The sequence below is a fragment of the Ochotona princeps genome, chromosome X (genome assembly GCF_030435755.1).
Source record: "Ochotona princeps isolate mOchPri1 chromosome X, mOchPri1.hap1, whole genome shotgun sequence".
NCBI classification, from domain to species: Eukaryota; Metazoa; Chordata; class Mammalia; order Lagomorpha; family Ochotonidae; genus Ochotona; species Ochotona princeps.
The window spans coordinates 89,456,808-89,474,106 of NC_080865.1; the positions used below are offsets into that span (position 1 = coordinate 89,456,808).

General features: G+C 45.2%; 1 protein-coding gene across 3 annotated transcripts in view; it reads left to right on the top strand.

Annotated features, from left to right (window-relative positions):
• The window catches only part of SLC25A14 (solute carrier family 25 member 14), a 52,684-nt gene that overhangs the window by 2,985 nt on the left and 32,400 nt on the right, over positions 1-17,299 (top strand). Inside the window, exons 1-2 of one of the 3 annotated variants that reach the window (XM_012927706.2) lie at positions 16,892-16,910; positions 17,048-17,201. In XM_012927706.2, coding sequence (XP_012783160.1) covers positions 17,070-17,201 — 132 coding nt within the window. In that variant the 5' untranslated portion in view covers positions 16,892-16,910; positions 17,048-17,069. Of the gene's footprint in view, positions 1-16,891; positions 16,911-17,047; positions 17,202-17,299 lie in introns of those variants that run through there. The other 2 variants (XM_058658396.1, XM_004587695.4) reach the window with 2 other exon arrangements.

Consider the following 17,299-nt stretch of genomic DNA (forward strand, 5'->3'; position numbering starts at 1 on the left):
ATTTATTTGAAAGACAGAGAGAGAAAAAGAGAATTTTCATCTCCTGATTTACTACTCAAGTGACTGAGGCCAGTGCCCAGCTAAGGAGCAGACCCAGGATTCCTTTGCAGATAGCAGGAGCCCAGGCACTTGCGCCATGTTCCACTGTCTTTTTAGGTACATGAGACCTGGATTGGGGCCCAGTGCCTTTGTCTCAATTGATTAAACCTCCCCCTTTAAGCACCAGGATCCCATATGGGCATCAGTTCATGTCCCTGCTACTCCATTTCCCAACCACCTCCCTGCTTGTTTCCTGGGAAGGCAGTCAGGGACGGTCCAAACCCTTGGGACCCTGCACCCGTGTGGGAGACCTGGAGGAAGTTCCTGGCTCCTGGCTTCAGATCAGCTTAGCTCCAGTAGTTGTTGTGGCCAATTGAGAAGTGAACCAACAGGTGGAAGATCTTTCTGTCTGCGTCTCTCTGTAAATCTGCCTTTCCAATGAAAACAAATAAATATTTTCTTAAAAAGAGCCGATTGTAAGTGGAGCAGTTAGGATTGAAAGCAGCATGCTCGTATAGGTTGCTGGAGTCATAGGCAGCAGCTTAATGTGCTGTGCCACAATGCCATAAGATCTTAAAAAACTAATTTCTTGGGCAGTGTTTCTTTTTAGTTTTATTTCTTGTAATGTGTTTGTCTGATCCTGTTATCAGGGTAATGTTAGCCTCATAGAGTTGGGACTTGTTCTCTCATGTTTTCCTAAAGAGTTCATATGAATTTTAATTGTTTCTTCTGTAAATGTTTGGGAGAACTGATCCTGTAAAGTGGGACTAAAATTTCCTTTGTGGGAAGGGAAGGCTTTCAAACTACAGATGAATTTTTGTTGTGGCTAGAAGGAGATTTGGATCATTAGTTTTCTTTTTGTATGAGCTTTGCGAATTGTGTGGGGTTTTTTCTTTGTTTGTGTGTTTGTTTTTGTTTAAAAGTTCATTAAAAAGGTTAGGAGATTTTTGCAGAGCCCTGTGGGTCACTGGTAGGAATGGAAGGGGTAGGGGAAGGAGAAAACTATGTCCACGGAGGGAGTAGGAGGAGAGAGAGAGGAGGATGCCCCACTTCTATTAGGGATAGAGATAGTTTCTTGTTGCTGTCCCCAGGATGTCCTGGGACCAGTACTTGAGTAATTGATGAGGAAGATTGACATTGGCTGGGGGAGGTACAACCTCCTACCTGTTTCCTTGAGCTTGCTATGTAGTTTCTGCTTCTAACCCTCACTTAGTGAATTGTTATGGCTGGCCAGAGGTTGTCCCTGCAATGGCTGTGGCTGTGTCCCCAGCCTCATCTTGATTGCTCTATTAAACTGTCATTGGCTTTCATTATATAAAAGGTGACTTATTCCATCTGCCCTCGTGGGAGCTCTTGCTTGTTTCCTCTGTGTAAATTCTGAGGCCGGTTTGTTGTCCATGTCTGCCTCAGTGTCCACAGGCCAAGGTGCTTTTTGTAGAACTTGGTCTAATGTGTTGTGCCACTTGCCTTTCTTTCTGCCCTTTGGAGAGGTACATGAGGTCTTCTGTTGGATTAGAGGAGCTGGTTGTCTTGTCTTTCAAATGCATCTGGGTATGTGCATTATTTCTCTGGAATCAACAACCGGGGTGGCCTCCACAACATGTGCTCCACAGTCAGACCATATGTCTATGGGATGTTCCCTGAGATGGGGGATCCTGCCCGTCTAAGGTATTCATATAATTCAGGGGGCCCACTCCTAACCAGGTCACCCTACCCGTCCTATTCCTAACCACAGGTCATGTGCTCCTCAGGGGTGCTGCCACCCAGTCAGGACTACCACCTGCCCTATCACCTTTACATACCTGCAGATGTGTTAGCCTGGTTATGATGATCCCTACCAAGCAGGCCCACAGCCCCAGTTCCCGCAAGCAGCTGTGGGTTCACTGGCTCAACCTCACCTGCCCCCTGACCTGGTTATTGCACTCACCAATGGGTACCTTGGCTTGGTAAGAACAATTCTCCAGATTCTCTATCAGGTTGGCCCTCTAGCTTGGCTTTCTCCTAGGCATGCCAGTGGGTGCAGCAACCTCGCCTGACCTGCTCCCATTCCCTGATCCTATGTACATGGGCAGGTGCAACAGTCCTCTCCAGGAGATCCTCTAACACGGCCACCTGGCTGGTTCACAGGCCTAGCTCTCCTTGTGTTGGCAGGTGTAGCAGTCCAGCTTTGGGAAACCCTCTGGGCCCTCCTATCTGCTGCATCACCTGCCCCAGCTCTGTTGCTTACATGTAGGTGTAGTGGCCTGTTATGCATCATATACCTTAAATATCCCCAGTTTCCCCCTCTGATGTGCAGCCATGGCAGCAGGGCAGGGAGTTTCAATGACACTCTGTGGCTTTTACTCTGGCACACATGCATGTTTTAATCAATTTGTCAAAAAATAAAAAAATATCCATTTCATCAGACATGTCAGATTTATTGATCTAAAGGTATTGTCAGTATTATCACTTTTAACATCATGTTACTTACCTTTTTTGCATAACAAATTGCTGCATGTTGAGAGTCTGAAAGCAACACATTTAAAAAAAAAGATTTATATCTATTTTTATTGCAAAGTCAGATATACAGAGAGGAGGAGAGACAAAGAGGAAGATCTTCCATCCAATGATTCACTCCCCAAGTGGCCACAATGGCTGGAACTGAGCCAATCTGAAGCAGGAGCCAAGAGCCTCTTCCAGGTCTCCCACTCGGGTGCAGAGTTCCAAGGCTTTGGACCGTCCTTGACTGCTTTCCCAGGCAGCAAGTAGAGAGCTGGATAGGAAGTAGGACTGCCGGGATTAGAACCAGCACCCATATGGGATCCCAGCGTGTTCAAGCCTGAGCGCTAGGCCACTGCGCCAGGCCCATAACACACATTTATTATCTCATTGATTCTGCAGGTCAGAAGTCTGGGTCCAGGATAGGTGTGTCTCTCATAAGGCTGCAATCAATGTATTAGTCAGGACTGGGTTCTTATCTGAGGAACAGACTGAGAAAAAAATACATTTCTAAGCTCACATAGTTTCTAGCAACATACAGTTTGTTGTGTGTTGTTGAATAGTGGGCTTTAATTACCTGTTGGCTGTTAGCTAGAGGTGCCCTCAGTTCCTTGCCATTTTGGTCTACCAAGTAAGATATCTTGCTCGTTAAAGCCAGCAATAGAGACTGTAGTAAGATCAAAGTCAGGGCATAATCAGAGAAGAGACATGCCACTACCTTTGTGGTATTTTATTGTTCAAAAACAAGTTACTAAGTCAGTCCACACTCAAGCTGGAGGAGCTTACACAGGGGCATGGATATGAAGAGGCTGAGATCGTTGAAGTTGACTTGCCAAAATCTTTGTAAGGTCTGGAATTAAGCAGCCTATCTTATTCCTGATTGTGTCCATTTCTCCCTTGGGCACCTTGGATAGAGGTTTATGTATTTTACTGACATTCTCCTTTTTTAATATTTGTTTTTTTAAATTTATTTTTGAAAGAGTTACAGTGGAGGAGGGAGACAGAGAGATAAGGGGATCTTCCACTTGCTGGTTCACCTCCCCATATAACTATACTGTCCAGAGCAGAGCTAGTCCAAAGATAGGAGCCAGGAGATTCTTCCAGGTCTTCCATATAGGAGCGGGGGCCAAGTACTTGGGCCAATATTTGGTGCTTTTCTGTGCCAAAAGCAGGAAGCTGAATGGGAAGTGCAATAGCCGGAACAGAAACCAGTGCATTACAGGTGGGATACTGGCATTGCAAGTGGAGCCTCAGCCTACTACACCAGAAAGCCAGCCCCTTAATGTTTCTACACTCGATCTTAGCCAAAAGGCCGAGAAGCGATAAGCCCCTTAATGTTTCTAATACAGGCATTAAATGCTGAACATCTCCTCCCATATCTTCAGCTATGTCTCAAAAATTATTCTATGATATGTTTTTAGTTTCATTCACTTACCACTCTTTTAATGATAATTTTTCTTTAGGTTTTTTTTCCCTTGGCCCATTTGTTACTTACAAGTGTTTCATTCAGGTTTGCATATATTGGGGGATTTTGCAGAAATTAAAAAAAAAACCTTTAGTTTTCAAGATTTATTTGTATTTATTTGCAACACAGATTTAGAGAGAGAGAGAGAGAGAGAGAGAGAGAGAGCCCTTTAATTTGCTGGTTTACTCTCCAGATGATCATAATGGCTGTAGCTGAACTGATCCGAAACCAGGAGTTTCATCTGGATCTCCCACGTGGGTGCAGGAACCCCAACACTTGGGCCACCCTCCACTGCTTTCCCAGTCTGTAAGTAGGGAGATCAAGCAGAAGTGGAACAGCCAGTAAACAAACTGGTGTCTATGTGGGATCCTCGTCTTGCAGACAGAGGATGAGCCTGCCACACCATCGTGCCGCCATTCAGAACATCTTCTGAGTCAAAGTCCAGAGCTGAGAACAATATTTTGGACTCATAGAGGGATGATGGGGTCTTGAGTACTTAGGCTAGCTTCTGCTGCCCTGCTAGCAAGAAGCTGGATCAGAAGCAAAGCAGCCAAAACTTGAACTGGCACTTTGACATGAGGTAGCACTGTTACAAGTGGCAGCTTCACAAACTACACCACAATGATAGCCCCTAGAAATCTGGGTTTTTGTTGATCTAGTTTTAAGACAGTGTAATACAATCTAATCTAATTCTATTGTGTTCAGAGAACATACTGGGTATGGTTTTAATACTTTAAAATATATTGTGAATTTTTTTTAATCTCAGCATATGGTCTATTTTGATAAATGATTCCTGCCATTTGAAAAAAATGTGTATTATTTTATTAGATGAAGTGTTTATATAAATGTCAAATCAAATCTGATAAAATTAAGATGTCTCTGTACGTAATGCTAATTGCTGGGACAAGCACAGCACGAACCAGGGTTTGAAGAGAGGACAATGCATAATGAAAAAAGATAGAGAACTACAGCTGCAAGCAACTGCCTAAGTTGCCTTTTACCTAGGCAATTGTTACACTACTGGGAGGAAAGCAGTCAATAGCTGGTGGGCATTCTGGGCCTGGTGTGTGCCAGATTTGTGTTAACTATTCCAGTATGCCAGCATAGTTGATTATTCTTTTATTTCCCTTTTTTAAAAGGTAAGTGGGGAACTCCAGGACAGAACATGACACCCAACTCCAGGCCAGAATATACCACCCCAGCCTCCAGATAAGGGGGAGGAATTAAGATTGCCCAGGGGTCTGGGGATGTATTGGAGCGAGAGTGACTGAAGGCATGTTTGACAAGGGAGGAATAATTTCTGGGCTCTTTCATGAACTGCACTGTTGCACTCACAGGTAGGCAAGGGAGCTGAGACAGAATGGCTAGGAGGGGGAAGCCACAAGACAGGTCTTGTTCAGGCCAAGCCACCTGCCCATGTCAGAGACCTTTGCTGAAATAAATGGCATCACCCACTGCCCACTAGTGCTCACAAAAGCTGGGGCTGCGGAACATGCCTGGTTGGGCTTGGCCGTAGTATCTGCCCATGAGTGTTGGAGCAGGAGTGGGCCATATCAGGCTGGGTAGTAGCAGCTACCAGAATTTGAGAGAACCAGATATGGGGGCAGATTCTGTAGAGGACTTGTGGGTTTGCCTCTGTGAGACTGCAGCACCCACTGGTTTATGTAGAAAGCTGAGATGGTGATGCTCCAAGCCAGACTGGACTACAAAACTCACCTGACAGGAACCCACCTGAACTAGTGGGAGAAGGTCGGGTAGGGCCAGGCTGCAATACCCATTAGCACATTTAAGGGCCAGGACTAAGGGCAGAGCATGCTAAGCAGGGCCACTGCCCCCTCTGGCATGCATGGGATCCAGGGCTTGGAACAGGCCTAGTAGGAGAACTCCAGATTAGGCCACAGTTCCCCCTGGGGAGCATGGGAGTTAAGGCTGGAGGTGGGCTAGGCTAGGCAAGTCTGCTGTACTCAGTGTTTGTGTGGTCTGGGTTTGGTGATAGGCTGGGCTGGGCCAGGATCAACACCTGCTGGCACACAGGAGAGCAAGGACAGGGTATGGGTCATGCGTGGCTGGTCTAGGATGTAACACCTGCCAGTGAGAGCTGAGACTGCAAGTGCACTATGCCAGGCTGGGTCAAAGTATTGCCAGGGCTGAGAACAGGCCTGATAGTGGAACTAGGAGGGGGCACTGCCCTGCAGAGCCAAAGCTCCCAATGGTGAGTGCGAAAGCTGAAGCTGTAGGCAGACCAGGCTGGGTATGGCTACAGCATCCGATAGCTGGGCTTGGCTCCAGAACCTGCTGGTGCTTACAAGATCCAGGATATATATAAGACAAGCCAGGCTAGGCTGTGGAACTCACCAGTTCACATGAGGGCCAGATTTGTGGGTAGACTGGGCTGGGTTAGGTTTTAGCATCCATCAGAAAAGAGCCAGAATGGGTGTGGGCCAGTCAGGCCAGGCCACAGTACCCATTAGTGAGTTCCAAGACTGGGGGCTAGCAATGTCAGTCTGGACAGCAGCACTGTTGGTACATGCAAGATCCATTGCTGGGAGCAGGCCTGGTAGTAGAACTGGGGGAACTCTCCTGTTAGGCTACAGCTCCCATTGGTGAGCAAGAGAGGCAGGGCTGGGAGCAGGCTAGTCTAAGCTGGACTGCAGTTCCTCTTGGCACATGTGTGAACTGGGTCTGGGGATGGGCCAGGGAGGGTCAGTTCCACAGTACACACTGGCACAAGTGATAACCAGGACAGGATGCAGGCCAGGTGGAAGGGGAACTTCAAAGACTCCCTTGCTGGGCTGCTGCTTCCACTATGAGTGTGAGCTGAGACTGGGGGTGAACAGGTTTGAGGATTGGCTAGACTGGGCTAGACTTCTACACCCACTGGCACACATAAGAGCCATAATGAGTGAGGGCCAGCCAAGCTAGTCTGCAGTACCAACTGGCATTAAACATGTTAGGCCGTAACGTAGTACCCCTAGCATGCACGAGATCCAGGTCTGGGAACACGGCTAGCAAGAGAACTGTGAGCACTCCCCCTCCTAGGTTGTATCTGCCACTGGTGAGCACGAGAATCAGGGCTGGCAGTAAACCATGCTGCAAGAAGGGGTGGCACCTGTTGGCATATGTGAGGGCCAGATCTGGGATCAGGGCGAGCTGAGCTAAGCCACAGCCCCCACACATGTGTTTGAGAGCTGGATAGGATGTGGGCTGGCCATAATAGAGGCTGGCACTTGCAAATACCAGGACTAGGGTAGGCCTGGTGGGGGTTATTGATGGTTGCCTTAACTAGGCCATGGCACATGCTGGTATGTGTGAGAACCAGGTTGGTGGCAGGCTGCTGAGATGGGCTGCAGCACTCCTCAGTTGAGATATGGGGCTGGGATGGTACTGATCAGGCAGCTGTATCCACCGGTTATGTGCATTTGCTGGTGCAGGTGACAGACTACACCTGACCCTGCACTGGCTGGCACACATGAAATCAAATCTGAGGTCACCCCAGGGGAGGTTTCTTGGGGGACTCCCTGACTGATTAGGTCGACTCAGACCCTGGCCACAGGGAAAATCACAAGATGTGTGGTCATCCTTGGTGTGCATGTATTGGGACTGAAGACAGTTGCTGATGCCTGTCCAGTGGACAGCATGTCCAGATGTACCCGGGGGGCATGACATCTAGTTCATCTTGATCAGCAGGGGATGTCAACTGCTTTGTCATAGGATGGAAAGCAGAGCAGGTCTGTGGGTGTGCTAAGGTAGACTTTATCAGCCAATAGACCTTAGAAACATGTTCTCAACCCTGGAACCACAAAACTGAGAATGTCTCAGGGCTATCAAAATAACTTAAGTAACACCCTCAAAACATTCTTCCCTATATCGGGTCTCACTAATGTGTGTTATCAACAGATCATCCCCATCCCAGGGATCTGAGGCAGTTAGATAACAAGGAGTAGGCTCCCTCTCGCTCCTCTCCAGTGAACACAGGAGAAAAAAAACACCCAAAATAGGTCCCACCCAACTTCCTCCATACCAGAAACTTCCCCACCTTAATCAGAAGCCAACATGGGTCTGCACCCCTCTCAACTATGTAAACAATACTAAAAATCAAACTAAGGGCCTAGTATGATGGCTTAATGGCTAAATCCTCACCTTGACAGCAGTCCCAGCTGCTCCACTTCCCGTCCAGCTCCTTGCTTGTGGTCTGGGAATGCAGTAGAGGATGAGCCAAAGCCTTGGGACAGTGCACCCACATGGGAGACTTGGAAGAAATTCCTGGCCTTGGAGCAGCTTAACTCCAGTCATTTTGATCATTTGGGAAGTGAACCAGCAGATGGAAGATATTTGTCTTTGTCTCTCCTTCTCTCTGTAAATCTGATCAGCCTTTCCAATAAAAATAAATGAGTCTTTAAAAAGAAAAGGGAAAGGGCCCAGCACAGTAGCCTAGTGGTTAAAGTTCTTTCTTGCATGCACCAGGATGCCATGTGGGTGCTGGTTCATGTTCTGCCTGCTCCACTTCCCTTCCAGCTCCCTGCTTGTGGCCTGGGAAAGCAGTCAAGGATGACCCAAGTCCTTGGGACCCTGCACCCACATGGGAGACCTGGAACAAGCTCCTGGCTCCGGATCAGCTCAGCTCTGACCATTGTGACTACTTGGGGAGTGAACCAGCAGATGGAAGATCTGTTTCTCCTTCTCTCTGTAAATCTGACTTTCCAATAAAAAGATATAAATCTTTTTTTTTAAAAAAATATAGACAGCTAAACAATTTTAAAAAATAAAAGTTTAAAAATGGTTTTTAAAAGCTATAAATGTTTGAAACTATATGACCTTTGGTAAAATTTATTGTTTTATAATCACATAATATCTATGTCTCTATAATGCTTTTTAATTATAAATCTGTTTGAGAGACACAGAGGTGGGGAGAGAGAATGAGCTAGCACACTTTGACTTGTTAGTACTCTCCCTATATGCATTTTTTGTCTGGGACCAACACAAGGGGAAGAAGAAGCTTGGTCCAGGTCTTCCATATGTGTGGAAGGAACTCAATTATTGGAACCATCACTATTAGGTCCCAGAGTCCACATCAATAAGAATCTGAAGTCATAAGCTTGAGATGGATATGTACCCAGGTACACCTATATGAAGACATCTTAACTGCTAGATGAATGCTCACCCCAGAACACTTTTTATTTGGATTTATTTATGCTTCTTTGTTGAGTTACAAGAGTTTAAATATTCTAGGTGTTAAATCATTATCAGATATATTATTTAAAATGATTTTCTCCCATTCTGGGTGAATAGATTTGCTTTTAATTTTTTCAGTAGTGACTTTTTGAGGCACGCATGTTAGAAGTTTTGATGAAGTCCAATTTATGTAATTTTCCTTTTTTTCTTATTCGCAATGTTCCTTTATTATTTTGTAATGTGTGGGGTATCTGTGGTGATATTCTGTCTATCATTTCTGCTATTGGTAATTTCTGTTTTCTGCTGTTGTTCTCAAGGTACCAGGTTTTGGTTTCTTTGATTTTCTGAATAACTTTTGTTTTCTATTTCATTGATTTCTGTCATGCTTTTAGTATGTCCTGTATTTTACTTGCTTTGAGCTAAATTTGCTCTTATTTTTCTAGTTTCCTAAGATCAAAGCTAGGGTCCTTGATTTGAGGCCTTTTTTTCTTTCCTAATGGAAGAATATAGTGCTGTTGATTTTGCTATAACTACGCTTGAGCCTCATCCTGTAGTTTTTCTTGTGTTGTGCTTCAGTTGTTCTCTTAGTTCATAATAAGCCTAATTTCCCTTTTGATTTCCTGTAGCTGTGTACTCCAGAGCTGTGTGTGGAATATCTGTGCCTGGTGAGGCCCGTTTCAAGTCTCAGCATCTGAGCATCAGATGAGAAGCTCAGAACCATGACAGTGAAAGCGATGCTCAATCTCACCATCCATTTTGATGTTTGTGCAGAATAAGCCTGAAAAGATAGGACAGCATACGGAAAGATCACCATCGGTGACATAAAGAAGCCTTCTGAAGGCAATATTCCCGGGGAAAAGATAAGGATTTTCTTGGCTGCCTAACTAAAGTCACACAGCTGGTAAAACCTGGTTCACTGCTGCCATGGGCTCCAAAGGGTTTGGCCAAGGATCCATATCAATGAATGAAGGTTTCTGCATAGAGTGGCAGCAGACAGGAGACAGTAGGGTTCATTAGTAATATTATTATATAGTCCTCATAAACAGATTTTCCAAATCACCAAATACTATTTGGACATAATATTTTTCCCCAAGATTCATTCATTCGTTTAAAAAGCAGATAGCAGACACACACACACACACACACACACACACACACACACACACACACACATCTATTCCATCCACTGATTCATTCTCCCAGTGACTTACAGCAGCCAGGGCTAGACCAGGCCGAAGTTGAGAGCCTGGAGCTTCATTTGGCTGTTCCATGTGGGTTGTCAAGGGCCCAAGTACTTGGGCTGTCCTCCATGGTTTTCCCAGGCACACTAGCAGGGAGCTTGATGGGAAGTGGAACAGCTGGAATAGGCACCAGAGTCCATATGGAATGCTGGAATCACAGGCTGCAGCTTACCCCACTGTACCTTAGTGCCAAGGCCTCAAAAATTTTATATATATAGTAGTTTTTAAATTGGAAAGCCAGGTTTACAGAGAGAGGAGAGACAGAGAGAAAGGTCTTCCATCTGCTGGTTCACTCCCCAAGTGGCCACAACGGATAGAGCTGAGTCAATCTGAAGCCAGGAGCTTGTTCCGGGTTTCCCATGTAGGTGCAGGGTCCCAAGGACTTGGGTCATCCTTGACTGCTTTCCCAGACCACAAGCAGGGAGCTGGAAGGCAAGTGGAGCAGGCAGAACACGAACTGGCACCCACATGGGATCCCGGTGCATGCAAGAAAGAACTTTAACCACTAGGTTACTGTGCTGGGCCCAAGAATGATATATTTTAGTATTTCTAAAATGTAATTTCTTCAGAAGTGTGCTCAGAATTATGGAAACAAATGAAATTGTTATTAGAAAAAACACTTGTTATAAAATGCTAGAGGTGGACCTTGTGGCACAGTGGATTAAGCCATTGTTTGGGAAACACATCCCATGTTGAACTGCCAGGTTCACTTGGGCTACTCCATGCTTCTGATCCTGCTTCCTGCTAATATACCTGGGTAGCAGCAGATGATGGCCCAAGTTCTTGGGTTCCCATGATCCATGTAGGAAACCCAAATGTTGTTCTTAGCTCCTGGCTTCATTCTAACACTTTGGGAGCAACTAAGGGATGGAATATATCTCTCAACCTCTCTTTTTCTCTTCATTCACCAAAATCTTATCTCCTAATTCCATTTCCACCCACTTCATGAAGTACGCTAAGAGTATATGGCTTCACTTTGATGACGTAACTAGAATAGATTAACTCATAGTAACAGAAAGTAGAACACTGATTAGCAGGGGCTGACAGAAGAAGGGAAAGTGATTGTTTAATGATCTTCTGTTTGGGATGATGAATTTTTCTGAAAATGGATAATGGTGAGCAACTACTTGATTGCACTTAATATCACTCAAGTGTATATTGTAAAGTACATACTTTGGAAAATGGATACAATGCTCCATTTTATGTATTGTGTATTTTGCTTCAAACAAATAGTGTTTTGGCTTAAATGCCAGTTTATGTGAAGTTCTTTGGTGCAGTGCTAGACTTATAGTGAATTCTTAATAAAGGATCAATTTTTTTAAAAAAAATATTTATTCTACTTGGAAGAGAGAGAGATTGAGAAAGAGATCTTCTATCTGCTGGTTCACTTCCCAAATGATTGCTATGGCCAGAGCTGGGCTTATCCAAAGCCTGGAGCCAGGAGCTTCTTCCAGGCCTTTCATGTCAGTACAGGGACCCAAAGCCTTGGGTCATCCTCTTTGCTTTCTCAAGGCATTGGCAGGGAGCTGGATCATAAGTGGAGCAGCCAGGACTAGAACCGGTACCCATAGAGGATACCTGCATGGTAAGTGGAGGATTAGCTTGCTACGCTATTATGCCAGCCCCAGTATGGATGTTTTTGTAATCATCTAAAACCATTTGGACATAGAATGGACTTTCTTGGTGATGGAGTAGTGAGCTTCCTGCTATGGGAAATATTTACAAACCTCCTAAAGTTTCATATGCAACCGAGTCATCCGGATATAATGTTAAAATGCAGATTTTAATGAGCTAATTTGTTTATTGCTAGATAAGCAGAGACAGTGAGCTCCTGTCTAGTAGTTCAATCTCCCAGGTGCTTGGGGCATCCAAGTCTCCTGTGCGGGTGGCAGGGACCAAGGTGCTTAAGCCATAATCTACTACCTCCCCAGGTATGCATTAGGGAACTGGAACGGAGTCAGGGGATTCCAGTATTAGAAGCAGGTATCCAAGGAGGTTTCTTAACTTCTGCACTAAATACCCACCCCTATTTTTCACATTTTTTAAAACAAGTGATTTATTTGGCAGGGAGAGAGAGAGACAGAGCAAGAAAGAGAGCTGCCCCCATCTGCTGGTTTGCTTTACAAATAGCCACACAGTCTTCAGCAGGTTCCCAACCCAGGAGAAGGGACAAGTTGCAATTTTGATCTACCAAGTAGGTAGCAGGAATCCAATTTCTTGAGTTATCACTGCTGCTTCTCAGGGTCTGTATGAGCGAGAAGCTAGAGTCAAATGCCAGAGCTGAGTATCAAACCCAGGCACTGTGATAGAGAACACTGATATCTTAACTGGGAGGTCCAATGCCTTCTCCAGATTCTGATTTAAATGGGTCCTAACTGGGGCTTGACATTTTTGAATAAGCTCTGTATGATGCTGATGGTGCCAATGGACAGCACTTGAGTAGCAAAGAGTTAGATGAATTCTTGGTGGGGAGGAATGCTGAAAGATGCTGTAATAATCTATCAATTGGGACACTGAGTTTGATTTCTTATACCCAAACGTTGGCTACCAACCATTTGTCACCACTAAATACTTGAAATTGAGAAATGCTGAAAGTATAATACACACAAATACTTAACACAAAAATTTTAAATATTTCATTTTTTATGATTACATGCTGAAATCATATTTAGACTATATTAGGTTAAATAAAGTATTAAAGATTTTAAAATGGCTATAAATAGAAGGAGATCAGATGATCTCTAGAGAGTGACACAAGGTTAGATTTTTTTTTTCTTTGGTAACCTGGGAAGAGCATGAGACTAAAATGAAGGTTACATGGAGAGCAAAGGGTGACTCTCTAGGAGTAGTGAGGGCCAGAGAGGGAAGGGGTGAGGAGGCCGCCAGTAGTTAGGAAAGCTCTCGGAGCTGTCGTTCTCCCATGAAAGAGCATTCTGTGTCCTTGTGATAGCGTCTGGGATACGAAGCCCCTAAACATCTTTTTTCCTAATATTTATGTTATGTTATGTTATGTTATGTTATGTTATGTTATGTTATGTGATGTTATTTTATGTTATGTCATGTTATTATTGGAAAAGCATATATAAGGAGATTCACTTCCCAAGTGGCTGCAATGGCCAGAGCTAAGCTGATCTGAAGCCAGAAGCCAGGAATTTCCTCTGGGTCTCTGGGTCTTTCCATGTGGGTGGAGGGTTCCAAGGCTTTGGGCAATCCTCTACTGCTTTCCCAGGCCATAAGCAGGGAGCTGGATGGGAAGTGGAGCAACCAGGATACGACTTGGCACCCAAATGGGACCCCGGCACATGCAAGGTGAGGACTTTAGACACTAGGCTATTGTGCTGGGCCCACCCCTAAACATTTTAAGATCCAAGAGAGAGGTGTGCAATGTATAGTTGCACTTTGTGGAATGTTGTGGCACATGCGTCCTGGCTGTTTTGGCCATGAACCAGTTGTGGTTGTCTTTGTGCTCTTTAACATTGTGCACTCTGGTTGCCTGATGTGGATTATTGACAGACTGCCGACAGTCTCTGTCTTAAGCAGAATAAAGCCATGCCTCTCCCAACTGGACTTTGGATGGTTGCCTCCCATAGCATGACAAAGAAAGATGGGATTGGGTAAGTGGGTTCCTTCCCAGTCACATTGGAAGACAAGAACATAACCCGTGGCCAAGGAATTTGGTTCAGCCATGAATACATTTCTTGGGATGCTCCCATCCGACATCAGAGAGCCTGGGTTCAAATCCCTGTTGCTGCCTTCAGTCGAGCTTCCAGCTTGGAGACTAGCACTAGATAGTGGCTCAAGTCTTTGGATCCCTGCAAGGAGCATTGGAAACCTAGAATGAGTTGCCAGGTCCTGACTTCAGCTTGGTCCAACCCCAATTGTTGTGGGCACTTGGGGTGAGTGAACTAGTGATTGAGAAAGCTATGTCTCTATGCCTTTCAACTAAATAAAAGTAATGGTTTAAAATTTGTGTACCCCACCCCCCACCAGTTGCCGAACACCTTGATGGGAGCCTTGTAAGGTTCCAGAGCCGAGGATCTAGTCAAGTCACTCCCAGACTCCTAATCTGCAGTAGCTGGGAGACACCAAGTGGATGCTGCAAGAAGCTGCTACATTTGCGTGTTTTTTTTTTTTTTTTTAACACAGCCATAGGAAATTAATACAGACTTTATCAGCAGCAAGGAGGGATTAAAGATACTCCTTATATTGTCACTCCCTTTACCTTTACACATGCTGATACGCAGATGCAGTGATTTCAGTGTTAATATTCTTGATGATTAGTAATGTTGAGAATGTTTTCATATGCTTGCCATAAGATATATTCTCTTTGATAAAGTGCTTTCAAATGCTTTTCCCCATGGAAAACTATCATTTCATTTTATTTTTTGAAGATTTATTTTTATTTGAAAGATCTACAGAGAGAAGGGGGAGACAGAGACAGAGAGACAGAGAGACAGAGAGAGGTAGAGCTCTTCCATCCACTGATTCTCATCACAAATGGCTACAATGGCTGGAGCTGAGCTGGTGGAAGCCAGGAGCTTCTGTCAAATATCCCACATGGATGTGGGGTCCAAGGTCATGGGCTCTTCTGCTTTTCCAGCTCACAAACAGAGAACTGGATCAGAAATAGAGCAGCCAGGACAGGAACAGGAAATTATATGGGATTCCTGCACTGCAGGTAGAGGTTTGGCCTGATGTGCCGTTATACTGGCCACGCATATCATTTTATTATTGAGGTTTTGCAGCTCTTAATATGTACTAGATAGGAAATTTTATGTGGATGAAAAATCTGTTCTCTAGTGTGTGACTTACCTTCTCACTCTCTTTCTAGTGTCTGGCAATGAAAATAAGAATGTTCTGAATTTTAAATTGAAAAGCACATTTTGTGACATGTAACAGAGCCCTCCTCACTGCAAAAAACCAGTGTTATGCTATTTGCAAATGCAGAGTATGCCACCTTGAAATATGTCACTTCAGCATAAGGGTTATTTATTGCTGAATGTCATTTAGAATGAACAGATTCAGGAACAGTTCTCTCTTCTCCCCTTATCTGTTAAAAGCAAAAAGAAAAGTTGATTCTTTGTCTGTAGCACCGGAATTCCATATGGGTGCCAGTTTGTGTTCCGGCTGCTCCACTTCCCATCCAGCTCCCTGCTAGTGGCCTGGGAAAGCAGTTGAGGATGGCCCAACTCCCTGGGCCCCTGCATCCACATGGGAGACCTGGAAGAAACTCCTGGCTTTGGATTGGCCCAGCTTGACTGGTGAGGTGATTTGGGAAGTGAACCAGTGGATGGAAGATCTGTCTCTCTCTCTGTTTTTCCTTCTTTCTTTACATTCTGCCTTTCCAATAAAAATAAATAAATATATTTTCAAAAATACAAGTGAAAATAAAAACAGAAGGCATGCGGGTAAGACACCCCATAGTATGTCCACATTTCACATGGGAATACCTGGGTTTTAGTTCTAGCTCTGGCTCCCGCTTCCAGCATCCTGATAATGCAGACCCTCAGAAGCAGCAGTAATGGCTCGAGTGACTGTGCTCCAGCCATCCACAGAGGAGAGGAGACCTGGATTTGGCCTTCTTCTCCTGCTCCTGGTCATTGTGGGTATTTAGGGAGTGAAGCATCAGATGGGCACTCTCTCTCAAATAAGTACATAAAAATTACTTGAGGAAGGTGAGGGAGAGAAGATTGAGTCTTATGCTTGAAGATGGGGAATCACCACCAAGTTGATTTGCATGAACAGACTTCCCTTACTAAGAAAGGTCCATCCTACTATTAATCATCTCATATATATTGGGCCATCCTCGACTGCTTTCCCAGGCCACAAGCAGGGAGCTGGATGGGAAGTGGAGCAGCGGGGACATGAACTGGCGCCCATATGGGATGCTAGCACTTGGAAATGGAGGATTTTCTGACTGAGCCATGGCACCTGCCCCAGGTTTTATTCATTTGCTGGCACGTTGTAAGATGTTGACTAATGGGGATTCCCTTGTTAATATTTCTGTTCTTTGTGTTTCTGTTTCAAAAATTTTTATGATTCTTTTCAGCTTCCACCTAGCTCTTTTTCAAATACAGTTGCTGACCAAACCGTGAACTCTGAGTACAGAGCCTGTAATTTTTCAGTTATGAATGTCTGCCATCCAATAGGCACTGGGGCTTCGCGCTTTTTTTTTTTTTTAATCCTTACTGCCTTTCTGAGCTCAGACCTTTTTACCATATTCCAGTATCCCCATCCTTCATTTTCCATTTTTGTTTCAAGCCTTTTGTTCCCCCATTTCATTTTCCCACTTTTTTTTTTAAACGATACTCTTCGAGCCCCTGGAGGCCCTCTCCTGGCACTCCACTGCTAGCTCCGCCTTTAAGGCCCTGTCACTCGCTCTGTCCCTCTTTCCGCTCGCTCCGCCCTTCACATCCTTTGTGCCTTGCTCTACTTCCTCCGTCCCACCTTTCCTAGTCCTTATAAGTGCCAGTCAAGAGGAGAGCTCGGTTCCTGATGTCGAGCAAGTTAACTACGTGAGGCTTTTCCCCCTTACAGTTCCTGAAATTCAGATTGCGCCCTTCAGGCCTTGGCGTCCGAAGCCTGGCCTTGACTGGCGGTTAGACCCTTGCCCTTTATACATCTTATTTCGCGCGTTTTTTTTTCCCCCTAGCCTTGCAGGGGGTGGAGCTACAATGACTGCGCCACCGTTGCCGAGACGACGCCTATGTTACTTCCGTTGGCTTCAGTGCTTCCGGGTTGGCTTTGCGGTGGCGTTTCCGACTGTGGGAGCCTCAGCTTCCCAGTCGTCCGACGAGCCCGAACAGGTGAGGGGGAACTCCTGGACTTCCAGGCTGGGGGAGCGGGGCTGGGCCGCGCCAGGCCGCGCGGGGCCAGGCTGGCCTGGGAGGGGCTTAACGGTGCT